Source organism: Etheostoma cragini, chromosome 9 (genome assembly GCF_013103735.1).
Source record: "Etheostoma cragini isolate CJK2018 chromosome 9, CSU_Ecrag_1.0, whole genome shotgun sequence".
NCBI classification, from domain to species: domain Eukaryota; kingdom Metazoa; phylum Chordata; class Actinopteri; order Perciformes; family Percidae; genus Etheostoma; species Etheostoma cragini.
Genome location: NC_048415.1, coordinates 7,207,407 through 7,234,582, shown reverse-complemented (window position 1 = coordinate 7,234,582; position 27,176 = coordinate 7,207,407). Strand labels below are relative to the sequence as shown.

Sequence of the window (27,176 nt, the reverse complement as noted above, 5' to 3'; positions counted from 1 at the left end):
CCGTCTGTCTGTCCGTCCGTCCGTCCGTCCGTCTGTCTGTCTGTGTTCGTCTCGAAACTTCGTTACTCCTCCAGACCTGCAGGTGGCGGGGTAACATAAGAGCGAAGAGTCTCCCGGCATGTAGCTCAGTCCAGGAAGACAGCATGGTGCAGGCACAGACCTTCAACGTTTTTCAATCTGGCAACTTCAAAGTAATGCCACTATTTACTTATTTTCTGAGATAATCTCCTCGGAAAAATTAGACAGTAGTTGCGGTCCCAAGGTGAGTGTTTATTGTTCTGTGTATGTAGCTTTTTGTTTTCATGCTAACTGAGGAAGCTAACTGGAACAAGCTAACGTCAACCACACAGCTATAAGTGTCCATCAGCAGTTGATAACATGGATCTATCGCTGCAGCGGACACTCTGGGAATCTGTCACTGACACTGGCATCGGCATCTAGACTTTAAGCCAGTGATCTATGTCTTACATCTGTAGCTTATTTCCAAAGAGTCAATATGTCTATATGTGTATATAAATCACTGTTGACGACCTTGATCACACCTGTTTACTACGTGCATGCAGCAACTATCTTTCCTATAACTTCACATGTGTCTGTGTATTTTTACTCGGATCTTTTACTTGAGTAAAAGCAGCCTTACCAGCATCGGGATGACTGGCGCGATGAGGCTTGGACCTCGTCATAACTGCAGTTCTAGTTATGCTTGTATTATTAATCTGAACTTGCAAAGTAACTGGAAACTAAATCTGATAGACAAATGTAGTGGAGTAAAAATTATATAGTTACCTCAAAAATGTAGTGGAAAAGTAAACTAGCACGAACTTTAACTTTACCTCGGAAGTACCTCGGAATTGTATTTAAGTGTATTGCTTGAGCAAATGCATTTACTGATTTAATGCTGCAACTAACCATTATTTTCCTTATCGAGTAATCTGTTTTCTTTTTTAATTGATTGGTTTATTGTACAATCCCCTTGTGCTAACTTCAGCGCATGTTAACGTCATAATGAGTGTCTGGGTGAAACCTGCGCGTGCGAACATGCATCACTCTACATACAAAATTTATAAAAAAGAATTATTGCAGATCTCGTGATAACAAATGGCGGCCAATTAATTGGGGGATCCCTATCGCTTATTAACTTTCTGTGAATTGACTATTGCTTCAGCTCTAACGGACTTGTGTCATCCAAAAGGTTTGGATTTACCATGGAGCCCATAAGGAATCTGATCTGGCAGAGAGTCTACCAGCGGCTCCACAGAACCTCAGTACTTCCACGGAGAAACCATTCAGGTTGTGCTGAGCATGCCACTGTTCCTGCCTCCACCAACTCCAGACGAATCAAGCCCACACTCCTGGTGTCCCGCCTCTACCAGCCTTCAAACCTGCGTGATGTGGGGCAGGACAGCCGGTTGCAGGGAGACCTGACTTGTAAGAGTCAAAGGCTCATGCAGCAGGCTGGACTCATCCATCCGTCCAACCCCGGTTGTTACTACTATCTACCTGCCACCGTCCGCTCCATGGAGAAGCTGGTGAGACTAGTTTTTGTCGAAGAAATTATCTGGTTGTGTGATTTCCACAAACAAATGTTTTGAGGAAAATGTAGATTTGTCTGACATAAATCTGTGACCCAGCTCATTTTTTATTAATATACTGTATAATATATAAAGAAAAGACACCAATTCAAAGACTCATGAATCATACAATTGTATATTCCCATATTCTCAAAAAAAAAACTTTATGCATAAGGTTATTCAGTTTCTAGTGGATAGTTCACATAATTTGTCTGACAGTCATTCATGACTGCGCTCTAGAGTGAACGTTCCCAACCATTTTGGTTTGTGACCCAATAGAAAAATAGCCGTGTCTATTTTTGTACCCTTTTCACAGGTTGGAGTAATTAAAGTCTGAGTACTTTTTTTCTTTTGCAGATTTATTTATTCAAATAATTGGCAAAGTCTATTGGAGGAGCAAGGTTGGGTATAAATGTATACACGTTCTCATTTTGGTCCTAAACATGTAATAACTGCTGTCTTCAATCAACAGGTGAGAGTAATTGACCAAGAAATGCAGGGGATTGGTGGGCAGAAGCTGGACATGCCCAGTTTGTGCTCAGCTGATCTCTGGAAAACCAGTGAGCGCTGGGACTTGATGGGAAAGGAGCTGTTCCGATTGAAAGACCGCCACGGAGCCGACTACTGTTTGGGTCCCACACACGAAGAGGCAGTGACGACTCTGGTCGCTCACCAGACAACTCTCTCCTACAAACAGCTGCCTCTGCTCCTTTATCAGGTAGCAATTAATCTTGTTGCGACCAGTGTACTTGTTGTAATAAGCTGCAATTTTCACATCATGATGTATTTATTTTTTAAAACAGATCACCCGCAAATTCCGAGATGAACCAAAGCCGAAATTTGGTCTGCTTCGAGGGAGGGAGTTCTACATGAAGGACATGTACTCATTTGATGTGAGTGAAGAAGCAGCTTATGAGACCTATGACTCTGTGTGCCAGGCATACACCAGGCTCTTCGTCCGACTGGGTCTGCGTTGTGTTCAGGTGCAGGCGGACACGGGCAACATCGGCGGTAAACTCTCCCACGAGTTCCAGCTGCCGTCGGATATCGGTGAGGACCGGCTTCTGGTCTGTGGGAACTGCTCCTTCTCTGCTAATGTAGAAACCATGTCATCAGACAGAACTGTCTGCCCACAATGCAAAACTGGCACACTGGGGGAGTCAAAGGGTATAGAGGTCGGCCACACCTTCTACCTGGGTAAAAAGTACTCTGATGTATTCAATGCCACTTTCAGCAACGCCCAGAACAAACCTAGTATTGCGGAGATGGGCTGCTATGGACTTGGGGTAACCCGTATTCTTGCTGCAGCCATTGAGGTGTTGTCAACAGAAGAGGGGATCCGCTGGCCAGGCCTCCTCGCGCCTTACCAGGCGTGTGTTTTACCACCGAAGAAGGGCAGTAAGGTGGACGAGGCGGCAGTGTTAGCTGAGGAACTGGTTCACACTTTGGAAGAGACCATGCCTCGTTTGAGAGGGGAAGTTGTTCTTGATGACCGTACACAGATGACAATTGGGAAGAGGCTGAAGGATGCCAGCAGACTGGGCTATCCGTTTGTTATTGTAGTAGGACAGGGAGCGCTAGAGCAAACCCCCAAATTTGAGGTGATCTGTCAGCAGACAGATGAGACAATGTTTCTCAGTAAAGATGGATTGTTAGAGCTTCTGGGAAGAGTGGAAACTGTATGAGTAACAACTCTGAATGTATTAGCCTTTTTAGGTTGTGTGTACTTTGTAATAAGTGTGTGTGAGGTGGAGGGTAAAGAAGATAAAGGCTTTGTATGGTTTGTCTTTTGTTTATACAGTAAATTATGTGTGTGTGTGTGTGTGTGTGTATATGTATATGTATATGTATATATATATATATATATATATATGGTTACCATGAAGTAATACACAATTCATTTTTAGCAGCCTGTCGTGTTTCCATTCAAATAAAAACGTGACTAGTGAACAGAAATATTGACAGTTTACTGTTGTGTTTCAATACACATTTACTTCCGTAGCATACAACTGACATCATAGTACACCTTAGTGCTGGCATTTGGTTTATAACCATATTATGAAAGTGAAAGCAAAAACCCTTTTCCAGTAATGGATATTTAAGCTAAAAGTACCAACAACAACAATATGTACTGAAAGTACTCGTTTACAAGTGAACTTAAAGAAGTAGTAGGTCAAAAAGAAAAATGTGCTGTTTAGGTACATTTAAGAAGGTTACATAATTTATTTATTCTGATTAAAAGTGACATTGTTGCCAGTAAAAGTCAGTTTAAAGGAGAATTCTGGTCAATTTCAACATGTAACTGTTTTTTGTAAATGCGTAGTGCTGTCAGTAGCAAAACGAATGAAAATAATCGGTCCTGCCTACACAGAGTTATACTCGTGCTAGCGTTGGCACCCAACAGGTTTAAAACGGGCAAGTTTTAAACTTGCTTTAAACCTCTAAACATGCTTGAAATTTCCTTCAGGTCGATTTCAACGACCTGAAGGAAATTACAAATTACAAATTATAAAACTGGCCTTTAAGGTAATAAAATATACCTCTCGTCTGACGGCTGTACTCTTAAATAATTGTAGTAATTCTACATAATATGAAATATAGCTAACATAATATATTGCTTAATGTATTAACTTCATCAGAATGTGGCCCTCTGTAGTTTGCGAAATACATAATATTTATTATACTTATTTTTTATTAGTTTTTGGATGCATGATATAATAGTAAAAATTACACAGTATAATTCCTGATTTCTTGCATAAAATTTTATGTCCTTTTAAATTATAGAAATGCTCTCCATTGTCACATATTTCAGCTTCTGTAATCCAGTACAGTTAAAAAAAACATTTATCAGAGGAAATTGTCTGTGAATATATTTCTGCCATGTTGTTTTTATACTAACTTCCTTGACACTTCTTTCCTTCATCTGTAATTTATGTTCTGTCGAACAGGTTTTTTTGTCAAGGCAGGCACTTCCAGCTTCATTGTTCAAGTGAAGGGTTCGTTATTCAGGAAGCAGTTTTTAACAGAAAAGAAAATACAAGGATGGTAACAACCTTGAAATCGTAGGACTTTTAATATGCTAAATTCTCTTTTCAACCCCAGAAAACTGAATTTTCCCCTTGAAAGACATGATGACAAATATATAAGTCTCTAGTGGTCAAGACCAAGACACATCATCATACTCTGTCTTTGGTATTCACTGATATTGGTATACAGGAGCCATCATCATTGGAGCAGGCTGCTGCACATTCACGTATATAACATTTTGATGGTGCACGTTGACGACAGTAGGAGTTTTTTCACAATGTCTGAACTCACGATAAAAGATGAACTGGACAAAGAAGTCTTATTAGCTAACTTTAAAATTCTTACCTGATGAAATTAGACATCCTGGAAACAGTGTCAATGTCTTGGATTGGTAGCTGTATCTTGTGTGTCAACTGCTTGACACAAAACAAAGCTGTAAAACCTGAATCTATTCATTCAAGGACATTTTCCCATTTTGTATGTTTGACTCCAGGAAAGTTATCCTCATTCCATTGTTCTGTCACTACTTAGTTCTTTGCGATGTTCACAAACAAATGTTTTGAGGAAAATTTAGATTTTTCTGACCTAGATAAACAGTATTGATGATACCGCAGCATCATCAAAGACTGTTCTCACCCCAACCACAGCCTGTTCACCCCACTCCCTTCCGGGAGGCCTCTCAGGTCTCTCCGCACCCGTACCAGCAGGTTCAGAGGAAACTTCTTTCCTACGGCTGTCACCCTACTGAACTCTTGCTCTACGTCCCGTGACAGTTTAAACTACAAAGCCTCCTCCGGACAATTTACACTACCCTACCCCAGCCATACTGCTCTATTTATTTATTACAGATCTACCTCCGCCCACTGTAATTACATCTGTACATATATTCTACTGCTCTTCATACTATCGATCCTGCATGCACTTATTCTTACTCTGATAATGCTACCACTGCACATAGCTGTACACACTACATATCTGTTTACATGGTTTATTCAGTATATCCATGTTTTTTTATTATATATTCAGTTTTACACTGTATATATCTATATAATTCGTACTACTAGTATAATGCCACTGTTACTATATTGCACATATGTGCACGTTGTTCATGTTATATTTTTATACATTTTGATATTACATAGCCATATTTATTCTGCTCTTATAACACTGCAATGTATTTCTTGTCATGTCACGAAGCCACAAGTGGGGAAGTGACAAGACTGTGTGTGAATGAGGGTTTTCTGGATGCTTCTCCTTCTTTTCCTCTCTCTCTCGTCGTTCTTCCGGTTTTTCCCTTTCCCTCTCAGTGTGTGGGTCTCCAGTGGCTCACCAGCGCAGCGTCTTAAGCTTTGGCTTCTCTTTGTTTTTATTAGAAATACAGCTTATTATAGCTATGTAATCTCTGCCTGTTTGATAATAAAACATATTAGTTGCTGTCAGTTAAGGCGACGTTGGAACTAATATAACGGTACTATGTTTCCGCACGGAGCTTCGTGCACGTCGTACCGCCCATGCCCATGTGTAAACAAGACGCTTGGGGAAAACAAGTTTTTACGGCTGATGTTTGAGGCAATAATCTCATGTCTTAGTTAATAGAATATTTATTTAATACAAATAAACAGCGCTTCAAACACATATTTAATCCAAAAATGGCGTCCTCCGAGGTGCAACATGACAGCGACGATGGCATGGACGAGTTCATGGACAAATTCAAGACCCAGAGATATAAAAGGGGCTTCAGTGAAAACAACTGGGAGGAGGTAATGCTAAGCTGTAGCTAGAAGCTCTCGTTTACCAACATTAGAGAAGATAGTCATGCAGAAATGAGATGTTAACTTTAATGTCGTCGTCGTCGTTGTTGTTGTTAGCCAGCAAGCTAACGGATCATTTGATAGAGTAACGTTACATTGTCGGTCCATCCGCAGTGATCCTCTGTTTTGTGTCATTCAGGAATTTAATAAAGTACCTATGTTCATGAAGACAGCCCCTGAAGAGATCGACCCACACACATACCCAGACCTAGCTTGTCTCCAGGCCATTATCCATGATGAAGATAGACCCCCAGAAGGTAGGTGGGCCACCAGTCCCTCAAGCTTTTGAAACATCATTTGTCTTCAGTGAAAAAAAGCTTTTGTAGACTAAAACATCTTTTGATTCCTCCCCAGAGCAAGCAAAGACCCTGAAAGATGAAGGCAATGAGTTTTTCAAAGAGAAGAACTACGAGAAGGCCATACTGTCCTACACAGCGGGGTTGAAGAAGAAATGTGTAGACCAGGACCTCAACACTGTCCTCCTAACCAACCGAGCAGCGGCGCACTTCCACCTGGGTGAGGTTTATTATTTACATGCCAGCTGTACAGGTTAGGGGTGGGAACAATCATCAATTCTTACATGCGTCACGATTCTCTCTAGAACGATTCAATGCTCGATTCTGATAAGTTAATAATCTAACAATTTAGAACAAAAAAAACATATGTACACATGATCTAATGACATACATAAAATAGTTAGTCAAAAGACATACAGGCTGTTCATCTACTTTATCCCATTGCATCTGACCACCTTTCATGTTCTAAGAAGCCAGTTCTCCACCTTTAAACACGACTGAGCCTCTGACATGGAAGATTACTGTGAGAGACGGCGACTTTCACAAGCATGTTTAAGGCTTAAGCATGGAATGACTACAAAAGAAGAACCTTCAGTGGACAAAATATTTAATTAAAACTTGTGACAAATACTGGATATGTCCAAATCTAACAAGCTCAGATTTATATGTACATTTTTAAAAATCATGAATGGAAATGTAAATTTAAAATTGTTGCATTGAGATGCACCAATAATCGTTTTAGAATCGAATCGTTGGCTTCTGAATCAGTATTGTGAGGTGCCCAGAGATTTCCATTTCTAATACAGATACATTAGCAGCTTTCAAGACATGCATGTATTGCTTGCACCAAACATGGTTTGTTATGCATATAAATAATAGGTGGTCTACCAGGTAAGTTTTTTTTATTTTTTATTTTTTTGTAAATGTCATATGCACAACAATTGCAGTGAAGCGGTTGTTGGCAAGGAATTTCTTATTTCTCAGGCTACCTCTAAACAATGCTCATACAAATACATATTATAAAGTCTGTAAAATCTAAATAGAATCTAAGACATAAGATGCTGTACTCAGCTGAAGAGCATCCTAGTGCTTATGGCACATATGCATATGGAGCTTGCCTAATTTCATCCTAATTGTTTTTCTGGTTTATATCACACAGGTAACATGCGCTCTGCCTTGAACGATGCTGCAGCTGCAAAGAAGATTAAGCCAGACCACCTTAAAGCCTTGCTTAGAGGTATGTAAGCATACCTTGTAAATATTACAATAGCATAACAGTACATGGTAATAATGAGAAAGTAGAATTGCTTCCTAAAATTAGGACAATAAAGCAGTCCTGCATATACAGTATGTTGTGTGTGTCTCTGCAGGGGCTCAGAGCTGTTTAGAGCTGCGTAACTTTGCAGAGGCTGTCCAGTGGTGTGATGAGGGACTCAAGGTCCATCCCACGGACAAGAAGCTGCAGGAGCTGAGAGCAGCAGCAGATAAACACAAGGTACAATCCCTAACGAGTTGAAATGAGATTTTAATGTGGAGGTTTTGGTTTCTGTCAAGCCCAAAGCCCTTTTTTGGTTTGTGTGCTTCAGAGAGCAGCAGAGAGAGATGCCAGAAAGAACAAGCTCAAAGAAAAAAAGCTGCATGGCGAGAAAGAAGCTCTTCTGGCCGCTATAAAGGTAAGCATCCTTTGTTTTATTTTAATTTTTTTAACTGAGTAAAAAATGAAACTACAGCGTGCTCGCAGCTAAGCATCAAACATGTGGTGCTTTGTATGAGCATTTGTGTTTGAAAATCAATATTATTAAATCATTTGTCAAATCTGACTTATTTTATTTCTATAAGCCTGTGTGTGTTTTTTAGTTTTTTCTCTTCCAATGATTATCAGATATATTTTTGTGTGCTTTACGCAGGATCGAGGCATCAAGCTCCTTCAGTCGGCGAAGCCTCGTCGGCGCTGTTCCGACAGTGAGGACGAAGGCTCCTCAGCAGCGACATCACCGCTGAGCCTGGATGGCCTCAGCTCTCAGGAGGTCACGGGGGCTCAGGTCTTCCTGGATGAGCAGGGCTCTCTGCACTGGCCTGTTCTCTTTCTCTATCCTGAACACCGGCAGACTGATTTCATCTCTGCTTTCTGCGAAAACAACTGGTAACCTCACTCCTCTTTTACTCCCAAATTTGTCCTGATTTGTTGTATTTCTGTGGGTTTCTTCATAGGTCAAATACATCAGAAGTTCTTTAACCAGAATCCCAGCTGCAATAACTGTGTCTTTTTCTTTTTGTTCAGTTTCATGGATCATCTGGCGGTCATGTTTGGAGAAGAACTCCCACCTTGGGACGAGGACAGAAAGTACCACTCACAAAATTTGCAGGTTTGTGTGCTTTTCCTAAATGTTACTGGTCTCTCAGGACAAAGAAGATTAAGCAAAAGGCACCTGACATAATTTTGTGCAAACAATGTCGGTAATAATGTGGTGTAATTTTTACTAAAATATTCTGCATCCCTAAACTAATAAAAAAAAAAAGCATAACAAATAGTATTTCTTTGCAAACTATAGAGGGACACATTCTGATGAAGAGAGTTCATTAAGCAATATATAATTTTAGTTATATTTCATATTATGTAAAATACTGTTTCATGATAACTGTAAATTAATCAAGTGTACAGCAGTCAGACGTGAGGTATATTTTATTACCTTAAAGGCCAGTTTTATAAAAATGTAGCTTGAATCATATTAAATGATGGTACATTTTTTATCCTAATAACTTCATTTGACCCTTCTCCACGCTTTTCTTCTAGCTGTACTTTGAAGATGAGGAGAAGGAGACATTCTATCAAGTAAACCCAGAGATGTCACTTTTAAAAGTGTTGCAGCATAAAAGGTATATTCATTGAGATAAAGTCTTTTTTTTAAATTATTCTTGATATTTTTATGACATACTATACCATGAATTTTTTATGAAATACTGTAACAAATATGACATGTGAAGCACCTTGTGACATTGTCTGTAAAAGGTGCTTTATGAAAGTTATTAGTATGACTTGAGGACTTTTTCAAGATTTGTGATTAACTGACAGGTGTTTTTATTTTTTGTAATGGACATTGTAAGTGACATTTTAACCTGCACATACTTTTTGTCTTATAAGGCCTCTACATTGAGGGGAAAAAAGTATTTGATCCCTTGCTGATTTTGCACGTTTACCCACTGACAAATAAATGATCAGTCTATAATTTTAATGATCGATTTATTTGAACAGTGAGAGATAGAATAACAACAAGAAAATCCAGAAAAACTTATGTCAAAAATGTTATAAATTGATTTGAATTAATGAGGGAAATACTATTTGACCCCCTCTCAATCAGAAAGATTTCTGGCTCCCAGGTGTCTTTTTTTACAGGTAACAAGCTGAGAATAGGAGCACGCTCTTAAAGAAAGTGCTCCTAATCTCAGTTTGTTACCTGGATAAAAGACACCTGTCCACAAAAGCAATCAATCAATCAAATCACAGCTTCTGTAATCAAGTACAGTTAAAAAAATTTTATTAGAGGAAATTGTCTGAATATATTTCTGCGGTGTTGTTTTTACATTAACTTCCTTGACGCTTCTTTCCTGTATGGTTTGTCAAACAGGTTTTTTGTCAAGGCAGGTACTCCCAGCTTCATTGTTCTGGTGAAGGGTTCGTCATTCAGGAAACAGTTTTTAACAGAAAAGAAAGTAAAAGGATTGTAACAACCTGCAAATCTTGGGACATTTAATATCCTAAATTCTCTTTTCAACCCAAGAAGACTGAATTTCCCCTTGAAAAAGACATGATGAGAAATATGCATGTTTCTAGTGGTCAAGAACAAAGACACCAAATAACAAAATAAAACGTAAGATTTCTAAATGTGGATTCTTTGTGTTTATGTGTTTTTTTGAAAAAAACTGGCAGATTGAAAATGGCGTTAATCAACTTTATCAAAGTTTTGTTTTTTAAATTTTCACTCTTGTAAATGTTTTTTTATATGCATTTTTGTTAAGTGGGTCGTACTAGGGATTTTGTGGCATTAACCAATTTTCTCAACAGTTAGACTTCATCGTCATCTTCTGAACCACCCCAAATATTAGGAAACCTCTGCCCTCGAATGGCTGAGCTGTGAGAGAGAGAAATTAAATGACTTAAATAAAGGAGTACTAATTTGTTTGGTCCCCTAGCTCACAACAAGCTTAGGTAGTTTTATTCTTTTAGTGAATAATCAAAAGCAAGTACAAAATACAGTAATAATCTTTTCCCATCCTGCCCTAAAAGCAAAAATTGTAAAAAAAACACAGAATTGAAAAGAAATGGTAAGTGGGTAAGAAGAGCAGAGCGGAGCGAGATAAGAAGCCACAATAAAGAGTTCACATCAACTCATATTTGTAGTCATAGTCAAGAAAACACCCTCCCTTCTGGAATTCAGGGTATTTTCACCATTACGTAATCACACAGTTGGCAACAGCAAAATACATATGTTACAGTTTGTGTGACCCCTAGCACAGTTAAAGGGTGCAAAAGGTCACACCTTTTTCAAACAGAAACTTCAGAAAAGAATTTGACTTGATGGTAAACAATTACTAGATTCTAATTGTCATGATTATTAAGAAACTTAAAGTTCTTCATCATCATACTCTGTCTTTGGTATTCACTGATATTGGTATCCAGGAGCCATCATCATTGGAGGCTGCTGCACGTTCACGTTTGTAACATTTTGATGGTGCACATTGACAATGGTGGGAGTTTTGTTACGATGTCTCAACTCACGATGCATCTGACACCAGTTGCACCACCCGCAGAAACAGGAAACTGCGATGTCCTTACAGAGAGAACCCTGCAGAGGATCGAAGAAATGTTGTAAGTTAAACATTGCATCCCTTTTATTAAAGTTTTCATGTGAAATCCAGTATTAATCCCCTTTAAAGCATCATACCTTGATACCATATTTATTTCGCATGGCAGCCCTCAAGGACAGGCCTGCAGGAGGAGCCGCACACAAAGGTATCCCCAATGCTGCTAATATGGCAGGGCTGAATATGTCACACAATGGGAGACAATTGTTCTCTCCAAATCTTCCTGAAACTGTGCAAGCAAGGCAAGGGCAGCACCAGAAACCATAGCAACCTGAAAACCATGACACACCAACAGAGTTGTTATACTAAACAAGACCTTTAAAGGGGAACTATTACAAAGTATTTTTAGGTTCATACTTTTATTGTGTTTTTTTTACTAGAACATGTTTAAATGCTTTAATGTTAAAAAAACAACAAGTCAGTAAAAAAAAAGAAGAAGTTGCTGGATAATGGCAGGCCACTCTAAAATATGCAGTTTTATTACACAGCACAATGCCACAGATGTCAAGTTTTGAGGGGGCGTGCAATTGGCATGCTGACTGCAGGAATGTCCACCAGAGCTGTTGCCTGTGAATGGAATAGTCATTTTTTTTACCACAACCTACCCCAATACCTTCCGCAATATTAATGCTTTCTAATAAGCATCTTGATATGCCACACCTGGGAGGTGGATGGATTTTCTCGGCAAAGGAGAAGTGCTCACTAACACAGATTTAGACAGATTTCAGCAGTAATGCAACCCAAAATTGGGGAGAATTTAAACAATAAATAAATATGTAAATGTGTTTACCTAAGTTTATGCAATGTTTAACATGAAAATCCAACATTATAACATTGTAGATATTTCAGAAAATACAGAAAAGCATAATGTGTCCACTTCAATAAAAAGAAATTCAAAAGGTTGGGTCTTGATTCTTACAAGTACTTGCGTTTTCAAAGCAGTCCCAGAGACCACTGCTCCAGTCCGTTAAGGGTTGTGATTCCATCGGATGTTGGACTACTTCAGCCACACACTGTGAACAATGAACCTGTTAACACACAGAAATCAGAGCTCAGCAAATAACTCAAACTCTAGCAAAAAGATTACAGATAGCTCATATCTTATTATCTGGACAAAAGCAACAGAATTTTCAATGCTATAATACTATTTTTTATCCCTTTTGTTGCTTTTTTTATTTATTACTTTTTATGATTTATGATACTATTGTATGACTTTTATTGATTTTTTTTATATACTACTACCACTATGATTGATCTTAACGTTCTATACTTTATACTTTTATCACTTTTTCCATATACTATACTTAGACATGCCACACTATAAGTTTGTTATCACTTTTCTCGATATGCTATACTATCACTTTTGACGTACTACACCATGACTTTTTTAATCACTTTTCCGACATGTTTTGACATCTATGACTTTTTGTGTATACTATAGCATTACTTTTTTGTCACTTTTTTTAACAAATTAAATATGACTTTGACATCAGTTTTTTGACATACACTGAACAAAATTATAAACACATCTTTTGTTTTTGCCCCCATTTTTCATGCGCTGAACTCAATGGTATAAGACTTTTTCCATGTACACAAAAGGCCTATTTCTCTCAAATGTTGTTTACAAATTCTCTAAATCTGTGTTAGTGAGCACTCCTTTGACGAGATAATCGATCCACCTCACGTGGCATATCAATCGATGCTGATTGAGCTGGCCAATCCCTAACCCTAACACCAGATACTGTTTTCGGATGCCCCCTGTACAGTAAAACAGCACAGTGGCCTTTAATTGTGGCCAGCCTAAGGCACTCACATGCAATAACTATGCATCTTGATATGCCACAGCTGTGAGGTGGACATACATACTGTGACTCTTCTATCCCTTCTTTTAACATGCTGGGACTTTTCTTATCACTTTTTTGGACATATTATACTATTATATTTGTATCACCTTTTTCACATACTTTACTCAGACTTTTGATATAATACACTTTGACTTTTTTATGACTTTTTTCAATGTACTATAGCCTGACTTTTTTGCTCACATTTTCAACATACAACTTTATCACTTTTTCTGACATAAATACCATTACTTTTTATATTCTATACTGTGATTCTTTTAAAAACACTATACTAGAAGGAGAACGCCTATTGTAACACATGTTGTATACCCCATGTCATATCTTTCCCTTTTCTGTTTGACTAAAATTAACTAAAGCTCACAGAGGCTTAAAAGTAGAGCTGCTAAGGTTGGACAGCATGTGTAACTTAATAACCTGGACCATTACTTTGTCACTTTTTTCAACACATATACCATGCCATCCTCTTTTTAACTTCAGCTTTTTCACAGATGGCATCAAGTTAGCGTCCAAAATTTACTGACATTTTATTGAATCCATTTTTCCTTCTACTCGTGAAATGTTCCCTGTGCCACTGGCTGCAACACAACCCCAAAGCATGATTGATCCACCCCCAGGCTTAACAGTTGGACAGAGTTTCTTTTCATTCAATTCTGTGCCCTTTCTTCTCCAAACGCACCTTTGCTCATTCCGGCCAAAAAGTTGTACTTTAATCTCATCGGTCCACAGAACTTGTTTCCACATGCATCAGGCTTGTCCATACGTTCACTTGCAAACTTCAAACTCTGATTTTTGAGGTGAGGACGTGGAAGAGGTTTTCTTCTGATGACTCTTCCATGAAGACCATATCTGTCCAAGTATCTCTTTATAGTGGAATGGTGTACCACAACTCCAGTGTCTGCCAGGTCTTTCTGGATGGATCGTGCAGTCAAACGTTAGTTTGGACTTGCTTTTCTTACAATCTTGCAAGCTGTTCTTTCTGATATTTTTCTTGGTCTTCCAGATCTTGCTTTAACTTCCACTGTTCCTGATGACAGCCTTTTCTTAATTAGATTCCAAACAGAGGATATTGGCATCTGAAAACGATTTGCTATCTTCTTATAGCCTTCTCCTTCTTTGTGAGCGTCAACCAGTTTCAGTTTCAGTTTTCTAGACAACTGCTTAGAAGAACCATGGTGCTGATTGTTGGGGCGAGGTCAGATTAGTCTGGGCATTTTAAACCTTAAGATTGAGAACAATCCATGACACTGTCAGGTCTCAGCTTTCCAAAGGGGGCGGTGCATGCTATAAACTCTGCAGGTTGCCCAAACTTTTGCAGTTGCCATTTTTTAGTTTTCTGTTATTTTGAAAGTGTAAATGATGTAAATAAAATCTAACTTTTTTGTGACATACTATATGAATTTCTAATCTGTCATTTGATGCCTTTTGGAGATTTTTTTTACCTTTTTTTGGCTTCCCCAAAAAGCCCAAACTTTCAAACCCCAGTGTAACATACTATGAATTTATTATCACGATTTCTGACATATTCAGTATGTTCCACAACTTTCTTTTAAAATATACTATACTATGATTTTTTAAACATTATATACCATTTCTTTTTTTGACATACTATACTATGTCTTTTTTTATCACTTTTCAATGGCTTTTTTCGACATACTATACTATGACTTTGTTTTTGAGAAAAAATGCTATGACTTTTTTAATAACTTGTTTCAACATACCATACTACAGCTTTTTTGACATACTATACCATGACTGTTATTACAAATTTTCACACAGTATCTTTTGATTCTTTTTATATAACATACAATGACTTTTTATGACTGTTCTTTGACATTACATACTAAGACTTTTCAATGGGTATTTTTCGACATACTACACTACGACTTTTATGACTTTCTATGACATAATATACTATGACTTTGATGACATTTTATACTGTCTTTTATGACTTTTTCATTACATACTATACTATGATCATTTATGGCATACCATAGCATGACGTTTATGGTAAACCATAGTTTATCTTTTATGACTTTTTTATGACATCCTATACTTTTACTTTTTTATGACATTTTTAAGACATACTATACTCTGACTTTTTATATATATACATATCCAACAGTATATCCCACTAGTAAGTCACACAGTGTGCTCCTAAAACAATCTTACAGGTGGTATTTAGAGGATGCCTGTTTTTTTGGCAAGGTTAATGCGTATTGACAAAAACTGTTGTGCAACATGTGCAACACAAAGAACGTGACAATCTATCTTTTAGAAACCCTACTTCTCTTCATTTTATAGGTTCACTTTTACATTATGTTCATTAAATTGTCACATAACTGTTTAAAGATGAACAGGACAAAGAATTCGTATTAGCTAACTTTAAAGTTCTTACCTGATGGAGTTAGACAACCTGGTGACTCTGAAGCTGTAAAACGAGTAGGAAGTCTTTTATAATTTCTTAGACGAGAATAGCATCCTGCGTGTCATCAACTGCTTAATACAAAACTATGCTGTAAAACCTGAATGTATTCACTCAAGGAAATTTCCACATATTTTTATGTTTGATTCTAGGAAAGTTATCATCATCATTGTTCCTCCACTACTTAGTTAAAAGAAGATAAACTAATAAAGCACTTTCAACCTGAAGCATTTCAGGAGTATTGTACATTGAAGTCATTAAAGCTTTTCTGTGGGAAATTTTAAAGCATCTGACTTTGGCTCTCTCCAAAAAGACACTGCAAAGTGTTACCCAGGATTAAACTCCTGGTGACAAGAACTTGACAAAAAAAACATAGCATAAAAACATCCATCAGGCGAGAAGTGTTTCTGACATTTCCAGTCGTCGTCACCTTAAGATAGATGCCCAGCTCAGCGAGAGGGAGACAACAGCTGTGTGTGCGATGTGTGCGTCATTGCTAATTTTATTCATTTGGTTAATTGCACTGGTAGATACTGTTGTGCCATTAGAATTAGTCACTATAGTTCAGTTTAGTCTGTTTTAATGTAAATGATGCAGCTAATTTGAAAATGACAAAATGACATTCATGTTATTTCTTGTTTGTTCTTGTTTATTTCAGACCACACACACACACACATAAAAACAAACACGCATGAAGACAAATATATTCCTAATCATCTACACATAGATAGCTATGTACACATATAGCCATTACTTGCCAAACAGTGTACCCTATTGTGCTGTGCTGTGTAAATTATTCAACACCTCAAGTAAAGTTCTGGTCTGGATTGAATTGGATCGACTCCCTTTGTGTTCTGACCGACACACCCCAGTTTTACACCCATTATAATAATTATTCCTAATACAGTCCTACCATATTTACCAACCCATCACCTGTTCAATAACAGTTGAGGCCTTATTAACAAAAAACTGTTCTCTTGCCAGTAGCAACATGAGCCTCTTCATAAATGTATTGGGTCCTCTTGTCATCACTGATAGAAGAGTGATACTAGTGTTGGTCATTAATGTGTAAGTTACTAACATTACTAGATTGGTATATAGAAATGCAATGACTTTGGACTTTTGTAGTGTCTGTTTAAAATAAACCCATTTCACAAAGATTTGAAATAATGAGAATTTTATTATCATTTTCTTTTTCAACCATGACACATTACAAGATGAAAAATTAAAACAATTTCTAACAATAAGTTACAAAATAGCACTTATAAGACTATGTATAGTAAGGTCACAATTTAAAGGTGGGTGGGTTTCTTCAGTATATAATATAATTTAGGGCAAAGCGGGAAAGGTGGGGAATGTCGATAGTGATAAACCTATTGCTTTAGCTAGTGTATTATCAAAAGTCCTGGAAATTTTATTAGATAGGTTGTTTGTTTATTTGTATAGTTCAGATGACCAGTTTGGTTTCAAGGCCAGACAAAAATCCTCTGTTTTTATTGGTTTTATTGATGCCCCCAAAGCTTTGGACCGAGTTTACCACCACAAGGAGTACAAAATAGTAAAATTAGAATCTTGGCTTTTTGGTATTCCAGTGGTGCAGGGTTTCAGGAGTTGTTGAATATATTTTCCAATCATGGTGTTGAATTTGATGTGAAATATAATGCCAAAAAGAGTTTGGTTATGATCTGTAGAGTGAAAGAGGATAAGGACCTTATTTTTCCATCTTTCCCTCTGGCAGGGCAAGTGCTAACTATTGGTTGTAAAATTAAGTATTTGGGTGACATCTTAACAGATCAAATTTTAAACGATGATGACATGTATAGGCAGCGTTGCATGTTATTAAAATAGGCTAACATGCTTGCCAGGAACACCTCCTGGTGTTCTGATGTTGTCAGGATTAACCTCTTTAAAGCGTAATGTACTGCTTTTTACACCGCCCCCTTGTGGATCAAATTCAAAAAGTCAAGCTTCAATAAGCTGCGGGTCGCTCATAATGATTGCCTGCACATTATATTCAGAAAACCAAGGTGGTGTGGCGCAAGTGAATTGTTCTGTTAAGCAGGAGTTACTACTTTCTCAGATTTACTGAGGAATCGGATGTATAAGTGCATTGGTCGCCTGAATTCTTCTTGTAACTCTGTTATTTTACATCTGATTGACCCGAGGTTCAGTGCTTTGTGGTACCAGCCATCCTTATGGGATTACTGGTATCTGTCTTTTTTAATTGGTCACTGCGTCACTTTGCAACAAGTAGCATACAAGATGCTAACGAGAGACTTGTGTAATGTCAATTCAGTAAGCATGGATAGCGTTTGCTGATAGCGACATATCAAGCTATAATAAGAAAACGACACTATCAACACATCGCTATCGTGATGCAGATGCAACTTGGCTTTTATTTCCCTCCGGCACTGCTGCGAGACAACTCTTTTTTTGAGACACGTCTTGCTGTTTGAGCGCCTTCCATTTCCTCCGGAGGACGTCCAACTGCTTGTCGTAACCTTTGTAGCCCATTTCTTTTGCGACTTCCTGATAAATTATGTAATTTGTTAGAGTTTTGCCACCTAAAATAGCCATTATATTTTGCTCGTAAATTAAATTAAAAAAGTCCATCAAATTTTACTGTTTGTTTACGTTTTTTTACTTAATTCGAAAAAAACGTGTGGATGGAAACATAGCTATATGTAGCTAAAACCTTTTTAAAATGATTCCCATCTTCTGTTATTGTTTGTAATGAGAAACGTTTATTATTTCATGGATTTCACAAATTTCAGTATTACACGTTATGCCAGAAACCATTTTAATCTATGCAAATCTGCACACGATTTACATCGGGGAGTGACAGGTGTATTGGAAAATTGCAGTTATGTTGATACAACTCCAGTTCTATGAGTATGTGCAAAGCCTTCTAAACAGGCCAGAATTATGCCTGAAGGCTGAAATTAGTGTGATTTAGTCTATTGATGTCAAATTTGAACTTGGATAAAACTGTGTGGACTTTTCTGGGAAAAACTCATACATCTTTGTTTGTTAAAGAGTTTATTTTGGTTTCCCCTGATTGCCAAGGCTCGGGATATCAATTTTTAAAAGCCAACAGGTTCTCTGTGAGATTTCAATACATTTTTATCATAGGATTGAGGCCACCGAAAAAAAAAAACTTAAACAGCACCACCTCAGGCACTTAATAGCAACTAAATCTCAAGATCAGCAGAATAGTGTGTATATACAAGCATTATTACACAAGGAGACCAAGCAACTTAAATATTAGAAAAGATGGATTAGACCTGTGAGGGTTAAGAAACTAAAAGTCACCATCATCATGCTCTCAATTTTTGGTTTCCACTAACTGGTATGCAGGAGGCATCATCATTTGGGCAGGGTTTTCAGGACCAATTGGAGCCGGGTATTGAGGAACCATCATCCCTGGAGCAGGGCATTCAGGAGCCGCCATCATTGGAGCAGGGTTTATAGGAGCCATCATCACTGGAGCAGGCTGGTGCACATTCACGTTTGTAACATTTTGGTGGTGCACATTAACAACAATAGGAGCGGTTTCGCAATTTTTTAACTCACGATGCATCTGACACCAGCTGCACCACCAGCAGAAACAGGAAATGACGATGTCCCTGCAGAGAGAACCCTGCAGAGAACCAAAAACAAATGTGTTGTTAATTTGACATCGCATTACTTTTATTAAAGTTTTCATGTGTAATCCATCCATCCATTTCAGCTTTAAAAGCATCATACCTCAATACCATATCTATTTCGAATGGCAGCCCTTAAGGCCAGGGCTGCGGGAGGCGCCGCACACATAGGTACCCCAAAGAAGGCCATAATGGCTGGGCCGACTATGTCACATAATGGTAGACAACGGCTCTCTCCAAATCTTTCTGAAACTGTGCAGGCAAGGCAAGGGCAGCACCAGAAACCATAGCAACCTGAAAAACACAGAGATTTACCGACAGAGTTGTCTTACTAACAAACCTTTCAAAACTATTTTTTTTCTTAAGTTGTGGTCTTAATTCTTACAAGTATTCGCGTTTTCAAAGCAGTCACAGAGACCACTGCTCCAGTTTTTGAAGGGTTGTGGTGCCATCTGATGTTGGACTACATCAACCACAAAGAGTGAACAATGAACCTGTTAACGCACAGAAATCAGAGCTCAGCAAAAAACTGTAAAAGATTGCAGAAAGCTCATGTCTTATTGTATCCTGTCCAGACCGGTGATTGAACTCTGCAATGCCAACTTGCTGTGAGGCAGAAGTGCTAAACACTGAGACATGTTATATGTCTAGCCCGTGAAACGGCATTCTTATTGTAGTTTAAGTCTTTACTAGTACATTTTTAGCATTGCTTATTTAAACATTTATCAATACTGAAATCTCAATTGTGAGGTTTATGTTGGATAAGATTTAGGTTTACTTCCCTCCTTTAGAATCACATCTTCACTGTTACAAATACTAAGGAATGCATGTGTGGCTGTGTATGTTTAAGGATATACTAAACATTTCAAAGGACATCGCTGCCTTCCGTGTCCTAACTAGACACCCCATATCAGTGACCAATTTTTGTTAACCAGTAAGAGTCCTATTAGAGTTAATACATTTGTTAAAAAATGTTAAATTTGGCTAATAAAAAGTGAGAGTCAATCATTTTGATCTGACACCCCAATTCTCTTCATTTTAGAGGTTTCATTTCATTCATCATTTTTACACCATGTCATTCAATAGTCACACAACTGTTTAAAGATGAACAGGATGAATAAGTCGTATTAGCTAACTTTAAAGGTCTTACCTGATCGAGTTGGACACCCTGTTAACTCTGAAGTCTTAAAACGAATCAGTCTTTTGGAAAGTGTTGGATAGGAATGGCTTCTTGTTTATGACAGACAAAACACAAAAATCTGATAACACAAAAATGCTGTAAAACCTGAATCCACTGACACAAAGCAATGAAAATGAAACTTCAGTAGCCCTACATGCTAAGAATATAACGTCTGTCGTATTATTATTTAGATTCAATTCAATGTTACGTCTTTTCATTTAAACACAGAAACACACTTGGCTGAAATTAACCAAAAAGGAAAGTTCCCAATTTTGTATGTTTAATTACAGTTATTATCAAGCCCTTGTTGTTCAACTGCTCAGTTAAGAGAAGATAAACTGTTAAAGCATTTTTACATCTGACTTTTGCTTTTCCCTAAAGACCCTGGAGGGTGTTACCCAGGATTGAGAAGAAATGACAGGAAAAGTCAACAAGATAAAAAGATCCATCTGGCGAGAAGTGATTCTGACATTTATTGACAGTGGAGGCCTCTTGCACACAAAAATGTTCTCTTGTCGGTAGCAACATGAGCCTCTTCATAAACATCTTGGGACGTCTTGTTATCACTGATTGAAGAGTGATACTAGTGATATTAGGTTGTTTTTGGAGCAAAAGAGGAACAATTAAAAGTCTGCGCCCAGCTTCAAACATCAATGTTAAAAACAACAGACAAAGCCAGAAATCTTGGTGTAGTCATTGACTCTGACCTGAATTTTAAGAGCCACATTAAGACAATTACAAAGTCAGCCTATTATCACCTTAAGAATATGTCAAGGGTTAAATTACTTATGTGTCAACAGGATTTGGAAAAACATGTCCATGCTTTCATCTGAGGTAGACTTGACTACTGTAACGGTGTCTTTACAGGTCTCCCTGAAAAATCAATCAGACAGCTGCCGCTGGGGTTTGGGGTTTTTGTTTGGGATTATTTTTCCCTTTCTTTGGCCTCCTTGTGTTCTTGTCTCAGTTTTCTCCGTGGTCTTGTGTTGCTGGTCCTGTCTTGTGTTCCCCTGTGTCTGTTTGTTCTACTTCCTGATTTATTTTGATAGTGTAGTTTCCTGGCTTGTCTAATCTTGTCTAGCTTTGCTTTGTGCTTGTCTGATTGTCCTTCCCAGCCCTAATGTGATTCACCTGACGTCTCACCTGGTCCCCATTACCTCGTTACCTCTTGTATTTAACCCGTGTTCCCTTTGTCTCTTGTCAGATAATTCTGGTTAGTTTGCCTGCTTGTTCCCCGGCTTCCTGTGAGTTCCTGTTCCTGCAACCAGCTAACCTGTGGTCTCCACTGCCTGTTCCTTGTCCTGTCTGTTCCTCCCCCTTTTTCTCCCTGGACCCCTGTGGATTTTGTGTTTAGGAGTTTTTCTGCATTTGTCCTTGGAGTTTTGAACTGTCTGTTCCCTGGTGTGTTCTGTTCGTTGTTTTGGACAATAAATTATCCTGCCTTCGCTTACTTACTCTGCGTTTGGGTCCTCCTTCATGCTGTACCATGACAGCTGCAGCTAATTCAGAATGGTACTGCTTGAGTCCTTACTAAGACCAAGAGACTGGAACCCATCAGTCCAGTTCTGAAGTCTTTACACTGGCTTCCTGTGCCTCAAAAAGTTGATTTCAAAGTACTTTTGATAGTTTAAACATCACTAAACTGTTCAGGGCCAAAAACATTTCTGATCTTCTGCTACACTATGTAGCAGAACCACCCAGACCTCTTAGGTTGTCTGGGACAGGTCTACTCTCTGTCCCCAGAGTCAGAACTAAACAGGGGGAAGCAACGTTCAGTTTCTATGCTCCTCATATCTGGAACACACTTCCAGAAAACTGCAGACCCGCTACTCTGTTCTTTTAAATCAAGGCTGAAGACGTTTCTTTTTGATGTTGCCTTTTTTTAAATTGTTAATTTCTTTAGTGTTTAATTTCTTATACTGCACTGTAACTTTTATTGAGTTTTGTTTTTATTTTTTTTAACGTTTTTTGTGTAAAACACTTTGAATTGCCCTGTTGCTGAAATGTGCTATAGAAATAAAGCTACCTTGCCTTACCTTAATAATGTTATACAGTAATCTAAAACTCACTAACATTATTAGATTTGCATATGAAATTGCACTCCTTTGTAGTGTCTGTAAAGAAAAGTTTACTAAAAAAGTTAAAAATAAGAATTTTATTATAATTTTCTTATTTCAACCATAACATATTACAAGATGAAAAATTTTGATTTCTTACAATAGGTTAGAAAACAGCACTTATAAGACTATGTATAATATACGTTAAAATAACAATTTAAAGGTGGATGGATTTCTGAAGTATCCAATTGAAGTTAGCAAGAACACAGGAGCTTTCACATCACTCAAAACAAACAAATTCTCAGTCAGAGAACAGACTGGAGGAAGGCTCTCTCTCTGAAAGGACTTATGATTGGCATAACATGATAGATTTTCTAAAGCCTAAAACAGAGCCAAGAGGAGATGCACAAGTCAAGTTTTCTCTCAGAACACTTCAATTACCATATGACTATGACATTTTTGCCAAACAACACCAAAACAAAGCGCCCACTACAACTTCAAGTGACTTTATATAGTGACTTCATACACGTGCCTAAATTATTTATTTTTTTGTGCCCTTTGTTTTGCAAACTTCTTGGTGGACAAGCTTTCTTTCATATTTAAGAAATCTCTGCAGTTTGAAATTCTTTGATTTATTATTTATCTATTCTTTGGTAACCTTTTTGTGAATAGAACTTGCCCACAAACAGAACAGGTGGCATTCATCAGGCTGAAACAAGTGATTTTGATGCAATTAAGAAGTTCGGTGAATCCAACTTTAAAAAAATGGAAGGTTTAGGAAAAGAATGCAAAAAAAAGGAATTACTTTATCTTCAATAAACAGGGAAACTTAAGACTAAAATTAAAATTGTCAAGGATTATTGATATAAATGAATTTTTTTAATATATACTTTATATATGTATATTATATATGTATATATACACTGTATATTGGAACTGTATGATCAAGTATCACTGTAATTAGTCTACAATTGTTGAAACAGCCCAAGCAAGGGCATATACAGTATATATGTTCTCTAATTGGCTCATTGTGTTTCTGTCTGAACCACCTTCTATATTTATTTATGTATAAACTGAATTTATTTAATTTTTAGATTGCATGTTGATAATCTCTTAACACAGTTTATATTCTAGCTGTTTATTATGCTTATTAAGACCACATGGCTTAGAATCATGTATGCATGTATTTGTGTGGCTTTTTATCATTTTTTTTGTCTATTCTGGTGCCAAAATCTTTAGTAGCAGTTTTGTCAAAGAGTTTTATTTTACTAAAGAGAGGGATTGCAATGGATCGATAACTTAATTTGTGGTCACATGACGTTAGGGCCCTCTCTTGGGCTATAGGACAAACTGCACTGTGATGTTGCCAAGTATTACTGTAGTTCCTATCCTAATACAACTTTATTATTTCTTTAATTATAAATAAAGATTTTAAAAAGACTAAAAATGTCACATTTGTCCTTGACCAGATGCCCATAGTAGCTGTCAATAAACAAAAACTAAAATTAAGGGATTTGGAACAATAAACGCCCTTTATATCATTAGACTGAAACTGATTCAGCATACTCTGATGCCGAGGGAAACAAATCACTGTGATTACTACTTTGGTTTTACCTCATAAACATAGACTTACACTTTGTCACTAGCAGGATCTGAACTGCATAATATTTCCTTAAGAAGACAACAACACACAAACAAGAAGCCACAGAGCTCAGGATGACATCACAAAGACTCCTGGTTGGTTCGCAAAACCAGCTTGGGGCGGGTATCCAGGAATCATCATCCCTGGAGCAGGCTGCATTTGGACATTGACTTGATTTTGCATGACGATGACAGTGGGAGTTTTTTTGCGATGTTTTAACTCACGATGCATCTGACACCAGGCGCACGTCTCGCAGCAACAGGCAGCTGCAATGTCCTTACAGAGAGAACCCTGCAGAGAGCCAAAGAAAAAGAACATGTTTTAAATTCAACATGGATTCACCTTCACAAAGCATGTGTTTGAAATCCAGTCTACATCAGCTTTACATGCATCATACCTTGATACCATATTTGTTTCGCATGGCAGCCCTTAGAGACAGGACGGCAGGAGGCACCACACACAGAGGTATCCCACAACATGCAGTAATGGCGGGGGTGCATATGTCACATAATGGGAGACAACGGCTCTCTCCAAATCTTTCTGAAACTGTGATGGCAAGGCAAGGGCAGCACCAAAAACCATAGCAACCTGAAAAACACGGAAATACACCAACAGAGTTGTCTTACTAAAGAAGATCTTTAAGCCAAATATTTACGTATACAATTTTGTTAAGTTGTGATATTGCTTCTCACAAGTTGCCACGTCTTCAAAGCAGTCAAAGAGACCACTGCTCCACTCGGTCATGGGTTGTTCTGCCATCGAATGTTAGAATATAGCCACACACAGTGAACAATAACGCTGTTAACACAGAAATCAGAGCTCAGTAAAAAAGATAAACTGGTCAAAAGATTACAGAGAGTTCATATCTTATGGTATGATTTATGAGGTATTTGATCTCCTTCAGATCTTCTGACTAGACTTTGGAGCACTTTGTTGCAAAACATGTTCATGAGAAAATGAGAAGTGTCTTTGAATTCAAACCTTCCATCTTTTTTATTTCTACCAGTTACAACCTGTTCAAATATTATTCTAATAGATTGCTGCATTTGTGCATACAGTATGTGCAGTCAATTAGCTTTCACTCATGGAATTTCATTTGCTATTAATGTGTTAACAAACACATTACCACCTAAAGTGGAGCCAATGGAAAAAACAATCTCTTCCCCGTTATTTTAAAAAACCTCTGAAAAAGGTTGTGCACACCGATTTGGCAAAAATAAAATGTAACCAAAGCCTGGGGCATTGGTTCAACAATTCAAGCAGTAACTCATAGTTTCTATGCATTTTTAAGATAATAGTGACTTTATAGTCAATGTAATCCACATTGAAGACCATGAAATGCAACAATAGCTTCTAAGACATAGGAATATTTTAACAGGGCTTGACATGATGAACAAAATAATGCTCCAACTTTCAGACAGAAACCAAATTACTTAAATCATATTCTACAGAAAATCACAGTGTCTTTAGAAAAATTAAAACATAGATCTCTTTCAACTCTCTGTCATTTTTATACAATTTGAATTTTATATTTCAATATATTTAAGATATTAATATATTTAAATATATTTAACAATCCAACTGGTAACTTTAGTTTAGAAAGACCCATGCGGCTGTGTTACAGTGAATGTAAAAATCAATCATTTTTGTCTCAGAAACCCGACTTATCTTACTCTTGTAAATTCACTTTTCTTTAAATGTTCATTTAACTGTTAGAATAAAGGTGTAACATCCTTTACCTGATTGAGCTTGGCACCTGCTCGCTTCTCTCAAGCTGTGAAAGAATGAATGAAATTGTTTTGGATTAGGAGTAGCATCTTGTGGGTGACGCTGAGCATAAAAAAAAATCTGACGCAATATAGGAAACTTTACCTTATTGTGCAGTATGTGTTTGTTTACAATACAGATAATATAGTGGTATAGGCTCCAGTGATAGCATCAATAAAGACACAACCCACAAGTTGTCTTCATATTGTGTTTACAAGAAGCTTGCTTTTACCACAGTTTATTTTATTTATCTTTCCTTCTGCACGTGCATTTTAATTTTAAATGTCAATTTATTTAACTTATTACTAATACATACATCTATTTATGATAACATCTACTAAATGTGTTAGGTCATGTTGTTGCTGTGTGACCCGGTTTCTGACACCCCTATACACACAAAGCTGTTCTCCGGTCCCGCTGTAACAACAGGAGCCTGTCTTTCAACATCTTGGGACCTGTTGTTCTAACCGATAGATACCAATGTCACTCACTGATTTTGTGTCGGGGCTCTTGGTGATTAGGGAAATTATTCACTAATATAATGTGTCTATTCAGGACACATGAGGAAGGGAATATCCTTGGAATATACAGTACAATAAAATATATACAGAGTCACAGGCACTATTTCCACTACTTTTAGAAGTGCGTGTGGTTCAGAAGGAAAGGGGAATAAACATGAACTCAACAAGTGGGACTTACAACTTTACATAATTACAAAAATAAACAATGCTTTGCGTGGCTTAACTTTTCCACTCCGTGGGGCCACAATCCTCAAGCTACCTGCCCTGTGTATTTTTCAGGAAGGTATTGAACTTTAGTAGGGAACTGCAGGGCTTCTTGTCACACTTTTTCTGTTGTCACTTCAATTTCTCGGTCTAATTACATCATAGTCACAAACTTTCCAAATGAAATATAAATAATTAATGATTGTGTACAAATGGGTAGAATTTGTATTTTTAAATCTCACTTTAGTAATGAATGGTTAAGATGTGTATGACAAGTTGCCCCCTCATAGGCTAAAGTAAGGTGTTACA

The 27,176-nt window shown here is 37.5% G+C and overlaps 3 protein-coding genes across 5 annotated transcripts; 2 read left to right on the top strand and 1 right to left on the bottom strand.

Moving 5' to 3' along the window:
- pars2 (prolyl-tRNA synthetase 2, mitochondrial) lies at positions 1–3,344 on the top strand. Its single transcript, XM_034881121.1, has 4 exons — positions 1–262; positions 1,193–1,529; positions 2,044–2,289; positions 2,375–3,344. The coding sequence occupies exons 2-4, from the start codon at positions 1,206–1,208 to the stop codon at positions 3,254–3,256; spliced, it is 1,452 nt and encodes a 483-aa protein (XP_034737012.1). The 5' UTR covers positions 1–262; positions 1,193–1,205; the 3' UTR covers positions 3,257–3,344.
- A 2,690-nt stretch (positions 3,345–6,034) lies between these two features.
- On the top strand, positions 6,035–10,551 carry ttc4 (tetratricopeptide repeat domain 4). The gene is made up of 11 exons (XM_034881122.1): positions 6,035–6,358; positions 6,549–6,666; positions 6,764–6,925; positions 7,865–7,942; positions 8,076–8,200; positions 8,292–8,378; positions 8,613–8,848; positions 8,987–9,071; positions 9,500–9,582; positions 10,332–10,424; positions 10,488–10,551. Exons 1-11 carry the CDS (start codon positions 6,248–6,250, stop codon positions 10,513–10,515), a joined length of 1,206 nt encoding a protein of 401 aa, XP_034737013.1. The 5' UTR covers positions 6,035–6,247; the 3' UTR covers positions 10,516–10,551.
- Positions 10,552–11,466: 915 nt separating this feature from the next.
- On the bottom strand, positions 11,467–26,211 carry LOC117950260 (protein PLANT CADMIUM RESISTANCE 9-like). Of its 3 annotated transcripts, XM_034881128.1 has the most exons (6): positions 26,115–26,211; positions 25,068–25,173; positions 24,773–24,963; positions 24,559–24,666; positions 19,075–19,372; positions 18,900–18,993 (listed from the first exon to the last, which is right to left on the bottom strand). In XM_034881128.1, the coding sequence occupies exons 2-5, from the start codon at positions 25,132–25,134 to the stop codon at positions 19,178–19,180; spliced, it is 561 nt and encodes a 186-aa protein (XP_034737019.1). In that variant the 5' UTR covers positions 25,135–25,173; positions 26,115–26,211; the 3' UTR covers positions 18,900–18,993; positions 19,075–19,177. The 3 variants fall into 3 exon arrangements, 2 of the variants coding, with proteins under 2 accessions (XP_034737019.1, XP_034737018.1); XM_034881127.1 differs by lacking the exons at positions 24,559–24,666; positions 24,773–24,963; positions 25,068–25,173; positions 26,115–26,211 and adding exons at positions 19,600–19,790; positions 19,882–20,009 and having other exon boundaries at positions 19,075–19,492; XR_004657854.1 differs by lacking the exons at positions 18,900–18,993; positions 19,075–19,372; positions 24,559–24,666; ... (1 more) ...; positions 25,068–25,173; positions 26,115–26,211 and adding exons at positions 11,467–11,549; positions 19,600–19,678.
- Between the last annotated feature and the right edge of the window lie 965 nt (positions 26,212–27,176).

Bases quoted from the DNA above. Each gene is read 5' to 3' on its own strand.
- pars2 (XM_034881121.1), top strand. From the start codon at position 1,206: ATGGAGCCCATAAGGAATCTGATCTGGCAGAGAGTCTACCAGCGGCTC. The intron at 1,530-2,043 runs GTGAGACTAGTT...TTCAATCAACAG, and splicing joins TCCGCTCCATGGAGAAGCTG to GTGAGAGTAATTGACCAAGA. The intron at 2,290-2,374 runs GTAGCAATTAAT...TTTTTAAAACAG, and splicing joins TGCCTCTGCTCCTTTATCAG to ATCACCCGCAAATTCCGAGA.
- ttc4 (XM_034881122.1), top strand. From the start codon at position 6,248: ATGGCGTCCTCCGAGGTGCAACATGACAGCGACGATGGCATGGACGAG. The intron at 8,379-8,612 runs GTAAGCATCCTT...TGCTTTACGCAG, and splicing joins CTCTTCTGGCCGCTATAAAG to GATCGAGGCATCAAGCTCCT. The intron at 9,583-10,331 runs GTATATTCATTG...TTTGTCAAACAG, and splicing joins AAAGTGTTGCAGCATAAAAG to GTTTTTTGTCAAGGCAGGTA.
- LOC117950260 (XM_034881127.1), bottom strand. From the start codon at position 19,948: ATGGCACCACAACCCTTCAAAAACTGGAGCAGTGGTCTCTGTGACTGC. The intron at 19,791-19,881 runs GTAAGAATTAAG...TGTGTTTTTCAG, and splicing joins CTTTGAAAACGCGAATACTT to GTTGCTATGGTTTCTGGTGC. The intron at 19,493-19,599 runs GTATGATGCTTT...GGTTCTCTGCAG, and splicing joins GAAATAGATATGGTATTGAG to GGTTCTCTCTGCAGGGACAT.